At 45.8% G+C, this 22508-nt stretch overlaps 1 protein-coding gene and 1 pseudogene across 1 annotated transcript; one reads left to right on the top strand and one right to left on the bottom strand.

The window, feature by feature from the left end:
- Positions 1-22508, top strand: part of LOC132807288 (zinc finger protein 135-like) — a 59360-nt pseudogene that overhangs the window by 3675 nt on the left and 33177 nt on the right.
- Positions 4825-7181, bottom strand: LOC132807276 (gastrula zinc finger protein XlCGF7.1-like). The gene has a single exon (XM_060821543.1). The coding sequence runs from the start codon at positions 6772-6774 to the stop codon at positions 5797-5799; it is 978 nt and encodes a 325-aa protein (XP_060677526.1). The 5' UTR covers positions 6775-7181; the 3' UTR covers positions 4825-5796.

Here is a 22508-nt window from a genome sequence, read left to right as displayed (position 1 = left end):
GACAGGAGAGTTTGTTTTTGTGAATGAGCAGTTGTAGCGCGAGGTGGCTGTTGCTTGGTGACGGTGAGGCTCCCCCGGCCCCGCCCATCCCCCCGTGCAGACGTCACGCGGGGGTGAAGGCGGTTGGGAGGAGAAGTCGCTCGAGCGGGGAAGCGGCGGCCGTTAGGAAAATGGCGCCGTGCGGCCCGGGGCAGACCCCCGTCACTGGTCACCGCCGCCTTCCTGGTGCAGCTGCTGTGTCACGGCCACACCGGCCGGCTGTACAGCAGGCAGGAGCCGGTGACCATTCTGGAGGCGGATGGGGTTAAGGCCCTGCTTGGGAACTGGTCGGCCGCCTGGGTGGTGGAGTTCTACTGGTCGTGGGGCGGCCCCTGTGTCAACTATGGGGCCACCTGGAAGGTACTGGGCCCGGGAGGTGAAAGGTGAGGCAGGTTGTGGGGGGGACGGAGGGGAAGGAATGTGGGGCCTGTCCTGTCATAGTCACATTTTACACTCACTTTCCATCTGCTTTTACTGGCGCTTGTGCTGTTTACCCTCTTTTTTTTTAATCCTTGTGCTGTTTACCCCTCACTGTTACTTGTGCAATTGCTGAGGGTAGTGTGTAAATACTAGTGAAGGAGATTATACACCAGCATCTGTTCCTCAGTTATTGAAGGGACAGGACCTGTTGAGAATGGTTAGTAAACCATGTGGTGTACTAAGCCTTGTTAACATGGAGATAGTTTGTTATTTGTCAAAGTACACTTTTCATTATTTAGAGTCATAGAGTTGTACAGCTAGGAAACAGATCCTTTGGTCCAACCTGTCCATGCCGACTAGATATCCTAAATTAGTGTGAAGAGTGTAGTGCTGGAAAAGTACAGCAGGTCAGGCAGCATCCCAGGAGCAGCAGAATTGGTGTTTCGGGCATAAGCCCTTCATCAAGAATCAAAAGATTCTCCTGCTCCTCAGATGCTGCCTGACCTGCTGTGCTTTTCCAGCACAATGTTCTCCACTCTTATCTCCAGCATTTGCAGTCCTCACTTTCTCTGAGTTGATTTCAACTTCACTATGAAGTCTCTTCCAAGGATACCTACCTTAGAAGTAGTTCTCCTCCTCTCTCTCTCTGTACCCCCCCCCCCAGTTCTCTTCTCTGCTCCTCAGATGCTGCCTGACCTGCTGTGCTTTTCCAGTACCCCACACTCGACTCTGATCTGCAGCCCTCACTTTCTTCTTGAGCTTATCCACCTCAATAGAGGTAGATTCATATCCAGTTATGACCTGTTCAATGCTGGTCCAGGCTCGAAAGACCAAATGGCCTACTCCTGCTCCCAATTCTCACTGTGTCCAGGACATCAACAGTGAAAATGGAGGGAGAGTGTGTGGGATGGAGATTCAGCTGAATTGGATGGGCCATGCTGAATTGCCCATAATGTCCAGGTTAGGTGGGTTAGCCATGGGAAATGCAGGATTATAGTTTCATAGTAGAAGAAGCAGGAGTTGGCCTGCTCCACCATTCACTAAGATGATGGCTGATATATCCATCGGTTCGGCTCCTCCTCACTACATTGTCGCAACTACCCTTAATTCCCTGACCAAAAAAAGCCCATCCACCTGTGTCTTGAATATGCTTAATGAAGCTGCCTCTCTTTCTTGGGCAGAGAATTCCATAGATTGACTACTCTCCGGGAAAAGCAGTTCCTCCTTATCTCTATCCTAAATCTACTCCCCCTCAACTTGAGGCCTGGTCTCATCCACCAGCAGAAATGACTGGATAGGGTAGGTCTTCATCCCCACAGTGCAATGAATTCCCACTTTCCACCAAACTCCCAGATGTACTCCCTCACTCAGTTGCTGTCTCACAAATGAAAGATTTCATTGTAACTTCTTTTGCTCTCAGTAAGGGCAAAACATCTTGGAAAGCTGCTCTGAAAGTCCAGTCTTCACAACCACACTTCTGCATCCACCGAAGACAATTCTAGTATTACAGCACAGAAACGGACCCTTCAGCCCAACTCGGTGCTGACCAGCTATCCTAAATTAAGTTTGTCTCGCTTGCCGACATTGGCCCACATCCCTCTAAACCCTTTCTGTTAGTGTACCCATCCAGATGCCTTTTAAAATGTTGTACTTGTTTCAACCTCCACCACTTCCTCTGGCAGTTCCATACATGCACCACACTCTGTGAAAAGGTTTCCCCTCATGTCCCTTTCCCCGCTCACCTAAAAGCTATGCCACTTTAGTTCTGGACTCTCCTACCTTGGAGAGTCAATACCCAAGGCCTTTTCCCCCACGTCCCTTACAAACCTCTTATAAGGTTAGCCCTCAGCGTCCTTCTACACCAGTCACTGCCAGTTGTCAGACAGGTGCAGCAAGGCAAGTGGTATATTAGCAAGATGAACTGGGATTAGAAGTGAGGATGTCTTCATGCATTTAGGGGGTCATTAAATATATTCAAGGCTGAGTTCATATGATTTTTGAACAACAAAATGTGGATTTTTATGTTGTGTGGATAAGGTGTGTTTTGTAGTTTGTGTTGGATGCAGGTACAGTAACCACATTTAAAGTGGAAGGCAAGAAAATGGTTTTAAGACCACGACAGAACAGTTACAGTCAGACAGCACAGAAACGGACCCTTCAGCCCAACTATTCCATGCTGACTATGTTCTCAAACTAAACTAGTGCCACTTGCCAGTGTTTGGCTCCTATCCCTCCGCATCGTGCCTATTCATGTACTTATCCACATGTCTTTTAACCGTTGCATCTGTACGTGCATCCACCACTTCCTCTGGACATTCATTCCATACATGAACCACTGTCTGGATATGGAAACCTTTTCCCGATTCTGCCCACTCCGTGGATGCATTTCCTTTTCCTTTCGGTTGTTGCAAGTCAAAAATTGAAGCCCAGAACAAAAAAAGGAGTTGAGAGGAGAGTGCTGTACTCACAGATGGTTGTAGTCTGCAGCAAACTCAGTCTTCATTGAGAGAGAGGAGCAGCAACAGCAGGTTCCGAAGCTTGTATTCCAACTTCTGCATTCAGACAATAGGAAGGCTCTGTTGGTGGAGGACCAGTCACTTTCCGGTCCTCCAAGGCTCCTGACTGGCCCACCAAAAGAAAGTCCTGATGCGTGCCTTCCTTGCAGCCAGGAGCATGCGCATTTTCTTCCTGACACCGGCAGTATGCGCTCTGGCGACGCTGACAGAATTTAAGTGTCCAAATGCCAAGTGAAGTAAAAATAGAAGAGATTCACAATTTTTTTCCCCCGGTGATATTTATCTTTCCAACACGCCTCATGATTTTATAATTCGAAATAAGGTCACCTGTCAACCTATGGTCGTCAATAAGGCGACCAGAACTGTACTCCGTGCTCTAACCGTGGCTTCACCAATATTGCAAACCTCGCAAAAATCCTGGACAGCTTCAACATGATGTCCCAATTCTTACACTGAACGGCTTTAACAATGAAAGCAAGTGTGCTAAATGCCTCGATCACCACCCTGTCTGCCAATGCCGCAATTTTCAAAGAATTATGTACCTAATTTGGAGATGCTGGTGTTGTACACCTCAGTCCAAAGTTAAAATTCACGCAACACCAGGTGATACTCCCAACAGGCTCATTTGCGAGCGCTGCTCCTTCATCAGCTGGTTGTGTCTTATGATCCTGCTCCACAAACACCCAATGAAGAAGGTCGTGCTTCCAATCTGATGATGTGTGAATTTTAACTTTATGTACCTGAACTCTTCCACCCCACCCCATGTCTCTCTGTTCTACAAGACGACGCAGGGCGCTACCATTAACTGTACAAGTCCTGTCCGTCCTTGTTTTAGTAAAATGCAACTCCTTGCCTTCATCTGTTACTCTCAGACACACACAGACACATCTAATACTCACACCGTCTCACAGGCTTATACTCCATCAAACACACACTTCATTAACATGCATGCATAAACTCGCATGCACTCACAAGTCTATGGAGTGAATTTGCATTTGCAGAATTATATTTGCAGATATATTCAATTTTGCTCAAAAAGCACACAAACTGCAATATTTTATGAATTCTTACTTTGGTTAATAGAACCAGTCTGATTCAAGATTGGGATATAGACTCGAATCTCACACCTTTTTTGCAGTATCTGAGCTGAGATGTTACCTATTTTCATAAAACCTTAAACCATCTCGAAGGTGAATTAAAAATAGTTCAGGGGTATACATATTAACGAACTGAAACCTGCAACCCATGGTAAAAGATGAAAGACTAATCCACAATCTAGATTTGTACAATGTATCCTATCAGTTGTATGACACTGAGCTTTTGCTCTAAATTCTGTGCCTTATGATCCTGCTTCACAGCTACCTGTGGAAGGAGCAACATTCTGAAACCTAGTGCTTCCAAATAAACCTGTTGGACTTTAACCTGGTGTTGTGTGATTTTTAACTTTATCCACCCTCATGGACACAGCCCAAACCTCCTAGCGCTGCCAGGAAACTGTACAATGCCGATGACATGATGTCATACCTGCACTCCTGAAAAATTTACAATTTCCAACAATACTGGCTACTCATTCACTGCTGCAACCGATACACAACATTGGAAACATAGTACAGGAGGTTATAAGAAATGAGCACAGCGGGTCAGGCAGCAACCGAGGAGAAGGAACATCAACATTGCCCGAAATGTCAATTTTTCCTGTTCCTCGGATGCTGCCTGACCTGCTGTGCTTTGCCAGCACCACTCTAATCTCCAGCATCTGCAGTTCTCACTTCCACTTGTAAGAAATGAGCAGTTTTAAAACCAAAACCTATTGCAGTTCAAAGCTCTCAATGAGAGTCTGAGCTCGGTGGGAAGTTCAGGTAATCTTTATTGTGACCCAACTTTGTTACAGCTTCAGAAGCTCCCAGCAGAAAGGCGTAGCAAAAGTAGCATTTTTTAAAAAATCAGCTCAAGGTCAAAGTGCACACACCCTCTCCAACCCCTCACTTTCTTCATTATTGCTCACCACCAAGTTGTCCCTTTGTAATTGGATCCTTGGTACAGCCTTAACCCGGAGGAAGTATTGCCTCACTCAGCAATTTCAACTCATACCCTGTCTCCAAGTAAGTTGGACGGGCAGTGTAGAGTCATCCACACTGCTGTGGGTCTGGAGTTACGTGTAGGCCAGACTGGGTAAAGGATGCAGCTGGGACGACTGAGTGAATCCTCTCCCACAATGACAGTTTCCTTCCCTAAAAAGGGACTGAGTGAATCAGATGGGGGGTTTCTTCCACCCCCAGCCCACCGTCAATGGTTTAATCGTTAGATTCTAACCTCCAGATTTCGGACCAAATTCCAATTCCACCATCTGTCGCGGTGGGAATCGAACCCGGGAGCCCTGGCATTGGGTTGATAGTTCAGTCGGTAATGACGACCGTTAGTCCTTCAATCCCCCTGCAATGGCCCATGAACTCGCAGGTGGGAGGAGCAAGTGAAGGCCTTCCCACACTCTGGACAGCTGAAGGGCCTCTTCCCCCATGTGGACCCGCTGGTGGGTCAGCAGGTCGGAGGAATTGCTGAAGGCCTTCCCGCATTCAGGGCAGCTGAAGGGCTTCTCCTCTGTGTGGACCCGCTGGTGCCTCAGCAAGGCAGAGGAATCACTGAAGGCCTTCCTGCACTTGGAGCAGCTGAAGGGCTTCTCTCCTCTCTCTGCCGGTGGGTTAGCAAGTTGGAGGCTTGGGTAAAGGCCTTGCCGCACTGGGAGCAGCTGAAGGGCCTGTCCCCCGTGTGGGCCCGCTGGTGGGTCAGCAGAGCAGAGGAATGGCTGAAGGCCTTCTCGCACTCAGGGCAGCTGAACGGCCTCTTCCCCCATGTGGACTCGCCGATGGGTCAGCAGGTTGGAAGCCTTGGTAAAGGCCTTCTCGCACTCAGGGCAGCTGTAGGGCTTCTCCCCCGTATGGACCTGCTGGTGGGTCAGCAGGGTGGAGGCCTTGGTAAAGGCTTTCCCGCACTCAGGGCAGCTGAAGGGCCTCTCCCCTGTGTGGACCCGCTGGTGGGCCAGCAGGTTGGAGGAATTGATGAAGGCCTTCCCACACTCGGGACATACGAACGGCCTCTCTCCCGTGTGGATCCGCTGGTGGGTTAGCAAGTTGGAGGCCTGGGTGAAGGCCTTCCCGCACTGAGGGCAGCTGAAGGGCCTCTCCCCTGTGTGGACCCGCTGGTGGGTCTGCAGAGCAGAGGAATGGCTGAAGGCCTTCTCGCACTTTGGGCAGCTGAAGGGCCTCTCCCTTGTGTGGATCCGCCGGTGGGTCAGTAGGTTGGAGGCCTGGGTGAAGGCCTTCCCGCACTCAGAGCAGCTGAAGGGCCTCTCCCCTGTGTGGACCCGCCGGTGGGTCTGCAGGGTGGAGGCCTGGGTAAAGGCCTTTCCACACTCTGGGCAGCTGAAGAGCGTCACCCCTGTGTGGATCCGCCGATGGGTCAGCAGGTTGGAGGTCTTGGTAAAGGCCTTCCCACATTCAGGGCAGCTGAAGGGCCTCTCCCCTGTGTGGACCCGCTGGTGGGTTAGCAGGTTGGAGGAATTGATGAAGGCCTTCCCACAGTCGGGACAGGAGAACGGCCTCTCCCCCGTGTGGATCCGCTGGTGGGTCAGCAGGTCGGAGGAACTGACAAAGGCCTTCCGACACTCGGGGCAGGAGAATGGCCTCTCCCCGGTGTGACTGCGCCAATGAATCTCCAGGGCAGACGGGACACAGAAGCCTTTCCCACAGTCATCACATTTCCAACGTTTCTCCACGGGATGGGATTCCTCAGGTTTCTCCATGGCCGAACCTTCAGCCGCATACAAACATGTGTACAGCCCCTCCTGGGCGTGAATTCCTCTTTCCGGGCTGGATAACTGTTTCAGGCTCCACTCTCCGTGTCCTGCAATAGTAGGGTCTCTCAGCCAGTCCCACTGATGCTGAAAACGTACTCAAACAGGAACCACAAAGCTTTGCTCCTTCTCACAGAATCATAGTTGAAAACAGTTGCGATCCCGATGGATTGAGTGACTGCCAGACATTGACGTCAAAGTGAAGACTGCAGACGCTGGAGAGTCAGAGTCAAAAAGTGCAGCGCTGGTAAAGCACAGCAGATCAGGCAGCATCCAAGTAGGAGTAGGAGAGTCGACGTTTCAGGTAGAAGGCCTTCATCTGTTAATTTTGAAACTTCTGTCTTCAGATGTTCAAATACTCTGTAAAAAGAGATTACAAAAGTCATCACTGTCAGTCCAGTGTGGGAATTCTGAATAAGCAATTCTGCTTTCTGTGGAACATTCTTTTCTTTTCACAATTCCACAAAATTGAAAGCACCATCCCACTCTCTCTTCCCCTCTGTTCTCATTCCACTCTAACTAATACTCCTCGAAGTCGCTGGTTCAGGATCTCACAGGGGCAGAAAAGCAAAAACATTAAGACCGACATCTCTCTGAATTTTGGATAACTCCACCTGAAAGTTAATATCTTTCACAACATTGGGATACTGCTGAGAGTGAGCAGGTCTGATTTTGGGAAGCATAAATAAAAGTTTGTGACAATCCCTTCTCTGGAAGCAGGCCACTCGGCCCAAATATTCCACACTCCCTCCGAAGGGTAACCCAGCCACACCCATTCCTTACTCCTATTGCTCAACATTTACCCCCAGATTAATGTGCCTAACCTGCACGTCCCTGGGCACTATGTAATTTAGCACAGTCAATCCATTCTAACCTGGACAAAGTTAAAAATCACACAACACCGGGTTATAGTTCAACAGGTTTATTTGGAAGCACTCGCTTTCAGAGTGCTGATCCTTCATCAGGTGACTGTGGATGAATAAGATCATAAGGGCGGCACGGTGGCTAGCACTGCTGCCTCACAGCCCGAGAGACCCGGATTCAATTCCTGTCTCAGGCAACTGTATGTGGAGTTTGAATTCTCCCCGTGTCTGTGTGGGCACCCTCCAGGTGTTCCAGTTTTCTCCCACAGTCCAAAGATTTGCAGACCAGGTGAATTGGCTATGCTAAACTGCCTGTAGTGTTAGGGGAATGGGTCTGGGTGGGTTGCTCTTCGAAGGGTCGGTGTGGACTTGTTGGGCTGAAGGGCCTGTTTCCACACAAAGTAATCTAATCTAAGACACAGAACTTAGAGGAAAACATTATAGTTTCCTGCCACTGAAATGATGTATTGAACAAACCTGGATTATTAAGTCTTTCATCTTTTAGAATGGGTTGCAGTTATTACCATGTAAATCCCAGAAATTCTTGTAGGTCACTTTCTCAAGATAACTGAAGATTTTATAGCAAAATGTGACATCTCAGCTCAGCCAATGCATTAAAGGTGTGAGGTCAGAGTCTGTCTGTGTTCCAATCTTGGGTCAGACTGGTTCTATTTCCAAAGCAGAATTTACAAACTATTACATGGATTGATTGCCTGCAGATTGTGCATTTTCTGAGCAAAATAGAATGTGTCTGCATTTATCATTCTCCAAGTTCAAATTCACCCCCATGGACTTATAAGTGTGTATGTGCATGAGAGGGAAAAAAAGTCTATTTCTGTGCTGTATATTTCTGTGCCTGTTTGATAACAGTCATGATTTGGAGATGCTGGTGTTGGACTCGGGTGTACAAAGTTAAAAATCACACAACACCAGGTTATAGTCCAACAGGTTTAATTGGAAGCACACTAGTTTTCGGAGCGACGTTCCTTCATCAGGTGATAGTGGAGGGCTCAATCCTAGCACACAGAATTTATAGCAAAAATTTACAGTGTGATGTAACTGAAATTATACATTGAAAAATTGATTGTCTGTTAAGCCTTTTATCTGTTTGAATACAGTGATAGTTTCACTTCTTTCATGTGTAAATCACAAAACCTTTTTTTTAAAAAAAAGTTGCATTCTCGGGTTAGCATTCTCAGGACAGGCAGCAGAGAAAAGTGGCCGAGCAGAGGCCGATAGCTAAGTTCGGTACCCATAGGGAGGGCCTCAACCGGGACCTTGGGTTCATGTCACATTACAGGTGACCACCATTGCACTATACATACACACACACACACACACACACAGGCACTCCTATACACACATACGCACACACAGACACCCACACACACCCTTACATTCACCCCCTCACAGACTTAAGACACTCTGCATTCACTACACACACACACACACACACTTTCTTACACTCAACCCCCAACCCAGACAGACAAAGACCCACATGCACACATATAACGTCGATTTTACTGCTCCTCGGATGCTGTCTGAACTGCTGTGCTCTTCCAGCACCACTAATCCAGAATCTATTATAGTGACATGTTACACTGACTTTACATCTGTTTTTACTGGGGCTTGTGCTGTTTACCCTCACTGTTTTTTGATCCTTGTGCTGTTTACCCTTTGCTGTTACTTGTGCAATTGCTTAGGGTAGGGCGTAAATACTAGTGAAGGAGATTATGCACCAGCATGTATATGCTACCCAGTCACTGAAGGGACAGAACCTGTTGAGAATGGTTAATAAAGCATGTGATGTACCAAGCCTTGTTAACATGGATAGAGCTGAAAATGTGTTGCTGGTCAAAGCACAGCAGGTCAGGCAGCATCCAAGGAACAGGAAATTCGACGTTTCGGGCCAGAGCCCTTCATCAGGATATAGTTTGTTATTTGTCAAAGTATACTTTTTATTATTTAGAGTCATAGAGTTGTCCAGCTCGGAAACAGATCCTTTGGTCCAACCCGTTCATGCCGACCAGGTATCCTAACTCAGTGTCGAGAGTGTAGTGCTGGAAAAGCACAGCAGGTCAGGCAGCATCCGAGCAGCAGGAGAATCAACATTTCAGGCATAAGCCTTTCATCACGAGGGTGGGTGGCGGGGGGGGGGGGGGGGGGGGGGGGGAAGGACTGGGAAGGGAATTGGGGATGGGAAGGGAGGTTATTTGAATTGGAGAACGCAATGTTGAGTCCTCTGGGCTGTGGACTGCTCAGGAGGAAGGTGAGGTGTTGTTCCTCCAATTTGAGGCTTGGTTTGTCTTGGCAACGGAAGAGGCCAAAGATGGTCGTGTTAGAGAGGGAGTGGGAACGAGAACAAAAACAGGTGGTGACTGGGAAGTCCGTACGGCCTCTGCAGACCCAGCTGCAATGCCTGGCTAACCATTCCCCAAGTTTACGCTTGGTCTTTCCAATGTAGAGAAGACCACAGTTGGCAAACACATGGCAAATGCAGTACCACAATGTGAAGTCATTGCTTTTGTTTAAATGGAGATGTATTAGGATGTGGAGGAGGTGAAAACTGCAGATACAAGAGATCAGAGTCAAAATGTGTGGTGCAGAAAAAGCACAGCAGGTCACGCAGCATCCAAGGAGACTCGACGTTTCGGGCACAGCGCTTCATCAGGAATGACGTGTGGGTGTACAAAGTGGCCTCAGCATCCTCCTACACCAGTCAATGCCAGTCATCAGACAGATGCAGCAAGCAATCAGCAAGAGGAAATGAGGGATATCTCCCTGCAGTTAGGGGGTCCTTGAATATATTCAAGGCTGAGTTCATCTGATTTTGGAACAACAAAGAAGTGGATGTTTATGGGGGAAGGCAAGAAAATGGTTTTACGACCAGTACAGAACAGTTACAGAGTCAGACAGCACAGAAACAGACCCTTCAGTCCAACTAGTCCATGCGGATTGTGTTCTCAAACCAAACTAGTCCCACCCGCCTGTGTTTGGCTCATATCCCTCCAAACCTTTCCTATTCACATACTTAATCAAATGTCTTTTAAAACATTGTAACTGTATCTGCATCCACCACTTTCTCTGGACATTTATCCCACACATGAACCACTCCATGAAAAAACATGGTGCCCCTGAAGACTTTTTAAAATCTTTCTCCACTCATGTTCAAAATTTGCTTTCTAATCTTGAAACCACCACCCGAAGGAAATGACACCTGCCATTCAGCTCATCTATCCATCCACCACGCCCCCCCCCAATGATTTTACAAACCTCAATAAGGTCACCTCTCAACCGTCTATGCTCCAGTGAAAAAGTCCAAAACTATCCACCTCGATGTCGGTAGATCCACATCCAGTTATGATGAGTTCAATACTGGTGCAGGGTCAAAAGACCAAATGGCCGACTCCTGCTCCCATTCTCTCACTGTGTCCTGGACAGCAAGAGACCATAGGACATAGGAGCAGAAATGAGGCCATTCAGCCCATCAGGTCTGCTCATACCATTCAATCATAGTCAATACGTTTCTCAACCCTATTCTCCCCCTTTCAGAAAAGTGAAAACCGAGGGAGTGTGTGGGATGGAGATATTTAACTTCTAGGGAATAAGAGAGGAAAGAGAGTTCACTATAAATTAGAATTGATTGGATTGGCCGAGCAGTGGCAGATGCAGTTTACTTTAGAGAAATGTCAGGTTTGAATTTTGGTCAAGCAATCCAGGCCGGACTGACACAGTTAAGGGGAATGTTGCAGAACAAAGAGACCTTGGAGTGCAGGTTCATAGTTCCTTGAAAGTGGAGTCTCAGGTAGACAGGATAGTGAAGATATAGGAAAGAACTTGTGAAACTTTGAAAGGGGTTGGAAAGATTTACAAGACTGTTACCAGAGTTGGAGAGGATAGATAAGCCAGGAAAATTTTCCCTGAAGCATCAGAGGCCGAGGGGTAATCTTGTCGACATTTATAAGGGACATGGATAAGGTGATGTGGAAAATGATCAGAGAACTAAAGAAAGGGACAAAGAGAGAAAATATATCAGCAATCAAAACTGGATTCTAAGGATCACAAAAACTGAAACTAAAAACGGTGTGTCTGAAAGTGAGTTGCATTGTAACAAAAGTGAAGCAAAAGCACACATTGAAGAGAATAATTATGATCAGAGACTTCTTACAGAGACCCACCTTCAGGATGGCAGAAATTAGATCTTGAATATAGAGGGTTGGCACTGCTAATCAAAGCACTGATCACAGGGTAGTCTGGTGTCAGCTCGGATTTCAGGGCCTGATTTCTCTATCCCCTGTTGATCTCCCTGTTCTCACAGAGCAAGATGTTTGTCTGTTCCCAGCTTTGCTGGATTTCTGCTGAAGCTCTGACCCCCTACTACACCTTCCGGAACAATAAAACATTCAGTCCATTGAGACCCAAACCACAATTGACCAGCCTGTCAACCATCCAGACGTGGAGTGTAGTCATAGCAGGGTTAGCAAGCAAATAAAATGAAATAAATAGGTGCTTGTGTTTAATGTTTGTTCATTGGGAAGTGTAATGGAAAATTAACATTTATTGTGAAATCTATAAAAGCATAGGGGAACAAAGAAGGAAGGGCCTGACTTTGCAGACAGACAGAAAAATGTAAAGTTAAACTGACCTAACAGTAGACTTTCAAGGCCAGTAAACTACTATATCAACAGTCAAGTAATGAGAAAAACAATTCCATATATGGAAAGGAACTCTAATGTTACAGGCTCCTGGCCTTGAGGTGTTGATAAGGAAAAGCGAATTATATTACAAAGGGAATATGGGAAAGCTATCAGGCAACCCCTTACATGAGGGGTCTTGCCAATGTATCGGGTCCCTTTGCAGAGATTAAAAATAAACTTTTTCTTTGCTCTTGCTAATAGTCGAATCAATTTAATTTGCATGGTAGTAAACTTGGGGGCTTGCCCAGGACCCCGCAACTGGGGAAGATTCCCAGGAGGTGTAGGCGCCAGCGCCTTGAAGGACTTTCACTTCATCTCGAGCGCAAAATTGGCCCCTTTACGCGAGAGGGTTGGGAATCTGTGGATCGTCCTGGCGCCGGGATCCGAATCAAATAGGTTCTGGGTAAGAGTCGTGGCTTAAGTAATCCTACATGGAGACTCATTCTAAGAGAATAAATAAATCAGGAGTAGGGTCCAGTGAACTCTCGTGTGCTTTTAGAGTAAAACTCAAGGGAAAGGATTGCTGTCTCTAGATGTTTCTAGTGTGTTTAAGAGAGAGCAGATTTAAGGGTGGTTTTAACCCTGGAACCACCACTGGCTGAGTTGGACTTGCCCAGATGGGCCCAATGAGGGGGAACCTCCAGAGATAAAAGCAAGTCATATTGGCAAAAAAAAGATACAAACAGAGAGAGAGAGAGAGACAGACTCACTGAGGTCCATAACACCCATAGTGACTGGGACCACCCGAGGACATAACGACCGCAGAAATCACACTGTATGAGGCACACCTGAGGAACAGCTTCATCAATGGAATAAAGGACAAAGTTGCAAAGAAGGTAAAAGACACATTTATTACCTGGGACACAGGAAAGCTCAATTTGATAGAACACCACGCGATACATGCTGAAAAATTGCTGGCTCAAGAGAAGGATAAGCTCAGCTTGCTCTGATGCAGATGGTCGCCCAGCCATTGGAGGGAGATGCTGTGGGAAAAGGGAGAGGCAGAGGTGGAGGTCACGGAAGAGGAAGAGGGGCTGGCAGAGGTAGATCTGGCAGGTGCTTTGTTGCGGAGCAACGGACCACCAGGCGAGGCAGCGCCCACACAGACAGCCTCAGTCAGCCCTAGAGGCTGGACAGCAGGGTGACTGACGGGGGAAGGCTAAGGTGGAGGTGGGCAGCCCACAAGTGACAGGTAAGCCTCTTTTCCTTTATGCTTGGCAATGAAGACTCGCTTATGCTAATCTCTTCTACTAACCTTACGGGCACTGAAACATGTCCCACCTCCATAGTGAGTGCTGAGATTGCGGAACGTGGACCATACGTTCAGTATAACATTGATGCATATAAGTTGATACCTACCTCTATGTCATACGTGGAATGTACACCAGTTACCTTTTTGGTAGGTCAGGGGCAACATATTCAGTCCTTAAAAACAAGCCAGTTCAGAGAGTCAATGCAAATAAAGATGAGTGGAAGGTTCCTGAAATCAATGGGTCCATCAGGAGTTGTGATAAGAGAGGTGTTTACCACACCCCTATTGTGCAAAACCAGTAATGGGGAAACATTCCAATTCTCAGTTTTGTTATCGGAATTCTGTCCTTTAAATCTGGTGGCTCAGGATCTGAGAGACTGGGGTTGGATTTGCTCAGTACCCCGACAGGCTTGCAGGTAATACGAAAAGATGACTTACCAGTGCAGGCTGTAAAATACAACTCACGACCCCTGATGTATGTCTATGAATGGCGATTAAGCCAGACAGCGATAAGTTCAGTGAGCAATTCACTCGCCATGGAATCAAGTAACCATGTTCATCCTATTAACACTGATTTTCTCGCTGGGGATATGCTGCACTGCACAGCTCACATACACCGCGATAGCCCTGACAAATCATATGGGAAGGATTGGTTCAGGAGACAGGTTAAATTTTATTGGAATGACTACAGATGTGCAGTCAGTATGAACTTATCTAAGGTCTCTGTGACAGCAAGTAGAACCTATCTTTTTGACGTGGAAGGCTCTTTTCCTCACGTGTCATTGGCAAATGCGTCCGGCAACAGCTGGCAGGATTTGGGACCATGGGTACTAAAGGCACAAAAAACAAAAGATTGGGTCTTGAGGGACGATGTGGGTATCTGGTTCAGTGAAGATATGCGGGCATAGAGGACGAAACTAAATTGGCTAACTCAGGCAGATAGGGCAGTCCAGGTAACCCCGGCTAGCCCTGGAGAGCTGAGGAAGGTAGCATTATACTATACTGGCATTTTCCTAAAGTAGAAATCTCGGACCCAAGATTGAGAAAGGTCCCTACTGAGTTGTGGGCAAAAGGCAAACATGACGTGGGGCTCATACGAGGCTGTGAACCCATACAAATAACCCCAAAGTCTAAGTATCGTCCTTGCAGAGCACAACACCCGTTAAAACCTGAGGCTATTGAAGGAATTACTCCAGTCTTTGAATCCTTCCTAAAGTCTGGAATGATAATCCCCTGTGAAATCTCACTAGCGAGAACCCCCATTTTTCCAGTCAAAAACGCAAATATTCCGGGTGAACCAGAGGAATGGAGGTTTGTTCAAGACCTGCAGGCAGTCAATAACGCTGTTGTTCTGCGTGCCCCAAATGTTCCCAACCCCTATACTATGTTGGCTCAACTTCCACCAGACAGGAAACGGTTCTCTGTTGTGGATTTAGTAAATGTCTTCTTTAGTGTACCAGTACACCCAGATAGTCAATTCTGGTTCACTTTTTCACTCAAAGGAAAATCGTATACCTTCACGCGACTTTGTCAAGGTTACTGTGAGTCCCCCCACCACATATAATGAGGCTCTACGCAGGAGTCTGGAGATTCTTGTTTTAACCCTAGGGTCAGCGCTTCTGCTGTATGTAGATGATTGCTTAAATAGCAGCACCAACAAAGGAACAATGTGAGAAAGATACCCTTGCGTTGCTCTGCGAGCCGTGTCTGCAGCTGAAAAGGGTGTTGTAGCGTCCAGGGACGTAGTTGGCTATAGTGAATAAACCCTACTGGCCCCACATGCAGTATCTTTACTGCTACCCAAGAGGTAGTAAAAGCAGGATCGCTCCCTTCTCATCTGTCAGTGCAAGTAGCAGAGCTGATAGCCAAATTACATGCCTCAGTCAAGGCAAAGGAAAGGACGGTGAATATTTACACAGACAGCAAATATGCATTTTCGGTTGTACATGATTTTGGAACCCTGTGGAAACACAGGGGCTTCTTGACCTCCTCTGGAAAGCCCATCACACACCCTGGCCTGATGTCTGACCTCCTGGAAGCGGTCCTATTGCCCAAATCACTCGCTGTGTGTAAGTGTGAAGCCAACACCAAAAATAACAATTCCATTTCTCAAAGCAATGCTAAGGCAGACTCAGCGGCAAGGACGGCAGCCCAGCAGCTGCCAAGTGATCAGTTTGACGTATGTATGACAAAAGTTTGTACCCCAACAGCAGACATATGGGAGTTACAGTCACAGGCCATGCCGGAGGAGAAGCATGAGTGGACAAGGGCAGGGTGCAGCATGAAGGAAGGGGTGTGGTGTGGCCCCAATGGTAAACCCTGTCTACCGCAATCATTATACCCATTCTATGCCAAACTGACACATGGTAAGGACCATGTGTCAAAAAGGGTGGGGGGGGCGGGGGGGATGTACAACAGTATTGCAGCACACTGGTACACTAAGGGATTTACTCACTACTCCTAGAAATATTGTGAATGATGTGTTATCTGTGCCACTATTAGTGTGGGGAGGGGAATACAGATGAGTCAGGCAGCACACCCCCTTTGAACATTTACGGATGGATTTTATTCAACTAACGCACAGCTAAGGGAACAGGGATTGCCTGGTAATAGTTGGTATGTTTTCCAAATGGATGGAAACATTCCCCACGTCTAAACAGGATGTCAGTGCCGTAGCCAAGGCTTTGCTAACTGATATAATTCCAAGATGGGGCATCCCTGAAAGGCTTAGTAGCAACAATGGGAACACCATTTGTCAATAATGCCTTACAGTAGATCAGTGATTACTTGGGAATAAACATGAGACAACACTGTGCCTACCACCCAGCAAGCGATGGGGCAGTGGAACGAGAGAATGCTACCCTGAAACCATCTGTATGCCAATCTCAAGTCAGACTGGTTCTATTTCCAAAGTAGGAATTTACAAAATATTGCGTGGATTGACTGCCTGCAGACTTTGTGCATTTTTAAGCAAAATTGAATGTATCAGCAAATATAATTCTGCAAGGTAGAATGGTGGTGGAGGGTTGCTTTTCAGACTAGAGGCCTGTGACCAGTGGTGTGCCACAAGGATCAATGCTGGATCTACTACTTTCATCATTTATATAAATGATTTGCATGTGAACATAGGAGGTATTAGTTAGCAAGTTTGCAGATGACACCAAAATTGGAGATGTAACAGACAGCTAATAAGTATAACAGGATCTTGAACAGATGGGCCAATGGGCTGAGGATAGGCAGATGGAGTTTATTTTGGATAAATGCAAGGTGCTGGATTTTGGAAAAGCAGGACTTAGACACTTAACGGTAAGGTCCGAGGGAGTGTTGCTGAACAAAGAGACCTTTGAGTGCAGATTCATAATTCATTGAAAGTGGAGTCGCAGGTAGATAGAATAGTGAAGGTGGCGTTTGGTATGCTTTCCTTTTTTTGGTCAGAGCATTGAGCATTGCTTAGGCCACTGTTGAAATATTGCATGCAATTCTGGTCTCCTTCCTATCCCAAGGATGTTGTGAAACTTGTAAATCTTTTCTGAACCCTTTCAAGGATGTTGCTAGAGTTGGAGGGGTTGAGCTATTGGGAGAGGCTGAATAGGCTGGGACTGTTTTCCTTGGAGGGTCAGAGGCTGAGAGGTGACCTTATTGAGGTTTATAAAATTATGAGGGGCATTGATAGGGTAAATAGACAAAGTATTTTCCTTGGGGTGGGGGAGTCCAGAACTATAGGGCATAGGTGTATGATGAGAGGGGAAAAATATAAAACGGACCTAAGGAGCAACGTTTTTCACACAGGGTGGTGTGTGTATGGAATGAGCTGCTGGAGGAAGTGGTTGAGGCTGGTATAATTACACCATTTAAAAGGCATCTGGATGGGTTTATGAATAGGAACGGTTTAGAGGGATATGGGCCAGGTGCTGGCAAATGGGACCAGATTAGATTAGGATATCTAGTTGGCATGGACAAGTTGGACCGAAGGGTCTGTTTCCATGCTGTACATCTCTATGACTCTGACTCTAAATGCAAATTCACCCCATAGACTTGTGTATATGTGTGCATGTGAGTTTGTGTGTGTGTGTGTGCATAAGAGTGCATATTTGTGTATGTGCATGTGTGGTAAAGTGAGTGTGTGATGGGAGTATAAGCCTGTGAGAGGGTGAGGATGTCAGGGAGGGGGTGAATAAAAGCAAGGGGTTACATCTTGGTAAAACCAACAAAACTTGTACAAGTAATGGTAGGGCCCTTGTTGTAGAACAGAGAGACCTGGGGGGGGGGGGGTCAGTACGTAGTTCTTTGAAAGTTACATCACTGGTAGACAGGGTGGTTAAGAAGGCGCTTAGCACATTTGCTTTCATTGTTCACATCATTGAGTAACGGAGTTAGGAAGTCATGAAGTTATCCAGGATGTTGCTTTTAGAGTATCGACCAAAGTCTTGGTCACCCCGTCATAGGAAGGATACTATTGGAGAGGATTTGGAAAAGATTTACCAGAATGTTGCCAAGGCTGGAGGGGTTGAGTTATAAGGAGAGGCTGGGATTTTGTTTTTTAACTGGAGCAAAGGAGTCGAGGGTTGAGCTTATATAGATTTATAAATTCAAAAGGGGTGTAGGTAAGGTGAATTGCAAAGATCTCTTCCTTAGCGTGGGAGTGATCAAAACTAGGGGGTGTATTTTTTTTTAAGGTGAGAGAAGCGAGATTTAAAAGGAACCCGAGGGCAACCTTTTTAGAGAGGATGGTTTGTGAGTGAATGAGCTTCCAAAGGAAGTAGTAGGTGCAGGTACAGTTACTGCACGTAAAAGACATTTGGATAGGTACATTAATGAAAAGGTTTAAGTAGATATGGGCCAAAAGGAGGCAATTTAGTTTGGGAATTCTGGTCAATGTGGATGAGTTGGACTGAAGGGTCTGTTTCTGTGCTGTATGACTCTATGACACAAAGAACCAGAAGTGATCTTCTTGAAACCAGCAAAATTCAGAAAGGGGCTTGACAGGGTAGATGCAGATAAAATGCTCCTTTGGTGGTGTCATAGAATCCGTACAGTGTGGGAGCAGACCATTTGGCCCATTTAGTCCATGCTGACACTCCGAAGAGCATCCCACACCCCCACCCTCCTCCATGCATTTCCCATGGCAAATCCATCCTACACATCCCTCTACACTGTGGGACAATTTGGTATAGCCAATCCCCCTAATCCGCACATACCTGGACACTTTTGGTAATTTATCATGTCCAATCCAACCCAGGAGCTTGCTTAAAATGATTCAAGTGTGTCAACAGCAATCATTTCAAGGGTTGTTGGTTTCCTTGGATGTAGAGAAGGGATTTGACTGGGTGGAGTGGCCATTTCCTTTTTTTTAATACCCTGGAGTGGTTTAGTCGAGGTGAAATTTTTCTAGATGGGTAACAGTCCTTTACAGTGGTCCTTTATCAGCGATTCTCACCAATGGTGTAAGGTCCAGTAATTTTAGCATGGTCCTGCCACAAGCCTCTTATGTATTGGAGAGCTATGGCAGGAGTACTAGGGAGGATCTTGGGGACCAGAGGTAAGGTTGACTTGGTCTCTCTCCTCCTGGGGTTGACAAACCTATCTTCCCTAGATGTGCATGGGTGAAAGTTTTTAATATCCTCACTTTTTGTGCAAGGAAGAATATTCTGCTGTGCTGGGTGTCTGCGAAACCCCCTCCCCTGGTGTCTGTCAGGGTGGCACAAGTTAATTATGGAACACATTGCTTTGGACATTCTCACAAATATGGTGCACCAAAAAATAGAATTTTTAAAAGACATGGCAGTCCTTTTTGAATTACCAGATTTGTCTGCCATTTTAATTAAGGCCTTTGTGTAGCCGTGTCGGTTTGGTATACTGAACTCTATGCCCTGACAGAAAGAATTTCAAACAAGTGTTCGGGTAATAATTGATGTTCTTGAAGATTGAAAGCTAAGGTCTTATTGCACTGAGCATATTATTTATTGATCTGTAGTGAGTATAATTTTGATACGTTTTGTGGAGTAGTATAGTAGTTGGTTTACTGTTGTTAGAATGTTATTTTCCTATTTTATAGCTTTATAATTTTGAAAAAGGTTGCAATAAAAGTATTTTTAAAATGTCTAATGCTTTGTGCCTGTGACATTGTTCTCAGTCATGGACAGATTCCCTATCACCACCAAGCCCCATGAATCAATATCTAATTAAGGAAACTACAAACATCCAGATAAGTAGAGAAACAGCAGCTGTATTTAAGAGGCAGAAGATGAGGTGTTCTTCTGCCAGGCGTCAGGTGGTTAGAGTTTGGCGGTGGAGGAGAGAGAGTTAAAGTGATCGGCCACAGAACAGTGGAGTCATTTAGTTTCAGCATCCCAGAGCTGGTCTCTAAAATGTTCTGCAAGTTGGCCTCCATTCTCCACAATGTAGAGGAGACCAGGTAGAGAACTGGGCACACAAATGAATCTTAGAAATAAGTTGTATAAATCTTAATCTGCCAGAGTTATTTTCTGAAAAAGTTTCATTAAATTAGGTAACTGCATGAAACAGTTTGTTGGTCAGACTTGAATCATCACCCTCAAATGAGAGAATGCCATTGATAGCAGTGAACAGCTCTTTTTGTTAAAAAGCACAAGTTGTTGATTTATTTCCACAACTTACTGGTATTCACACCTGCACAGTCAATGTCAAACTCTGACATCAGAAATGAAATATCATTAATTTTGTCTTACAATAATACAACAAACAAATTAATAGCACACAGTGGATAGAAAGTCTGATTAATGTGAAATAAAATTTGATCAAAAGAATGTAAAATTGAGATGAGAGATAACAAATGGGGGAAGGGCAGAAGGTAAGAAATGCAGCATCATAGAAGGTGTTCCTCCAGGGAGTGTATTTTACCAACTACAACTGCTCAATATAAACAAACACTCTGACATGATCCTCCGGTTTTAATGTAAACCATACCCCCATACAGTAGGTACCATTTAAATAAGTTAATAGATACAAGCCTTGAGTAAATCCAGCCTCCAGCCGGACCCCCCGCTTCTTGGAGCTCGGACCTTCCTCCAGCTCCGGGGGGTTGTTGAGCTCCTGGGCTCCGGCCGCCGCCGAAGAAGCCGCGGGCGCCGGCTCTCTCTCCTCCACCGCCGACAGTTTTAATTTGTTTTCCCGTTCACCCGGTAACCGTCACCTCTTGTTTGAAAAGTTCCGACTTTAATGTGAAATGTATTTTAAAGGTATTTTCTGAGGTAAACGATGCCTGTCTGCCCCCCTCCCTCCGTCAGAAACCGCAGCCTCGCGCCGCCATCTTTGTTTCTCTTCTTTCCGTCTCCTTCCGTGACACGCGTCATCCACGCCCCGACCAATCAGAACGCACCGTACTCCATCTGACCAATAGCGGCCGCGTTTGCGTGTCGTGCTGTCCCACCCTCTGCAATCTCTCTCTCCGATTGGTCGGTACTGACCACAAGCTTTGGGATTGGTGGGGAATGTCACAAGCGGCTCAGTGTATCCGCCCTTTTCATTCCCGTTCATTCATTCAACAGCAGCTGACCCAATTTACTGCAACGGGCTCTGGGGCTATAGCGGTAGTGTCACATATTCAGGGGCAAGATGTGATTTTTAACGATTTCAACTGTGGCACCTCCACATCCATTCATTCAACCGAAGAGGGCTCAAAGGGTATAATATTTGTATCCCATGTTGAGAAGAAACCTCTCCCCATTCATTCAACAGAAGAGGACTATTTGCTGCAGAGGGTTTTATTTTATGATGCAGTGGTAGTGTCCCTATCTTCGAGCCCTGAAATCCCACTGCTATGAGGATGCGTAATAAGAAATTTTTTAGTCATAAGTCACATGACACCAGGTTGTAGTCCAGCAAGTTGTTTGGAAGATCTTACAGAAATATATTATAAAAGAAATACAAATAGGATGTTGCACTGGTAGGTGAGACTAAGATAAGAGCGCATGGCCTCAAGATTAGAGGAAGCAGGTTTAAAACTGAACTGAAAAGAAACTTCTTCACCCAGAGGGTTGTTAATATATGGAATTCCTTGCCCAGGGAAGTATTCGACATTACTTCAGCGATCACTAGAAGAAGTAGATACGTTTTTGTAAAAATAAAAGAATTAAGGGATCAGGTGAAAACGCAGGTAAGTGGAGTATAGTCCACGAAAAGATGAGTCATGATTTTATTGAGTGGTGAAGCAGACTCAAAGGGCCGGAAGGCCGACTCTTGCTCCTAGTTCTTATGTTGAAATCACAAGCTTTTGGAGTGTAGTCACTTCAGCAGATGAAGTAATGAAAAAACAAGTAAAGGAAAGAGAATTTAGATAAATGATAGACAGATGATCTCACTACACAGCAAGTTGTGTTTTCCATTGTTTATTTCCATTGTTTAAAAACAAATATTTAAAATGAACTGTTTGTTTTTCCTCACTTGGACACATTGTGACCCACAACAATTTATATAACACTGTGAATATCATAAACCCTCTCATGAGATATCATAGGAACAATTCATAAACTAGATTTGTCACTGAGTCACTCAAATAGATACTAGTAAGGAGAAAAAACCCCAACATGTGCAGGATGCTAACGAAAAGTCAGCAACCTGAAATGATAACAGGAGCAAGTGGACAGCCCCAATCAGGAAACTCATACTCTGACGTCCACTACAGTACCTTGCACTATTCTTCACTGAACACTGCAATTGCTTTCCTTTTCAGTTTAATGATCCACCTCTATTTTGACTACTGTAATTGAATCTGACTCCAACACACTCTCTGGCAGACAGTTCCAGAGGTCAAAGTATTTTCAATCATAAACAAAGTAAGTTTTGGATCCATCCCAAAGACAATTCCAATGGACTTTTGTTTCCAAACATTTA

This window comes from Hemiscyllium ocellatum (assembly GCF_020745735.1).
Source record: "Hemiscyllium ocellatum isolate sHemOce1 chromosome 27 unlocalized genomic scaffold, sHemOce1.pat.X.cur. SUPER_27_unloc_12, whole genome shotgun sequence".
Lineage (NCBI taxonomy): Eukaryota > Metazoa > Chordata > Chondrichthyes > Orectolobiformes > Hemiscylliidae > Hemiscyllium > Hemiscyllium ocellatum.
The sequence above is the reverse complement of the archived record's forward strand: the minus strand, read 5'-3'. Positions and strand labels throughout refer to the sequence as shown.

What these genes read in the sequence shown, in the direction of transcription:
- LOC132807276 (XM_060821543.1), bottom strand. Translation starts at nt 6,774, where the DNA reads ATGGAGAAACCTGAGGAATCCCATCCCGTGGAGAAACGTTGGAAATGT.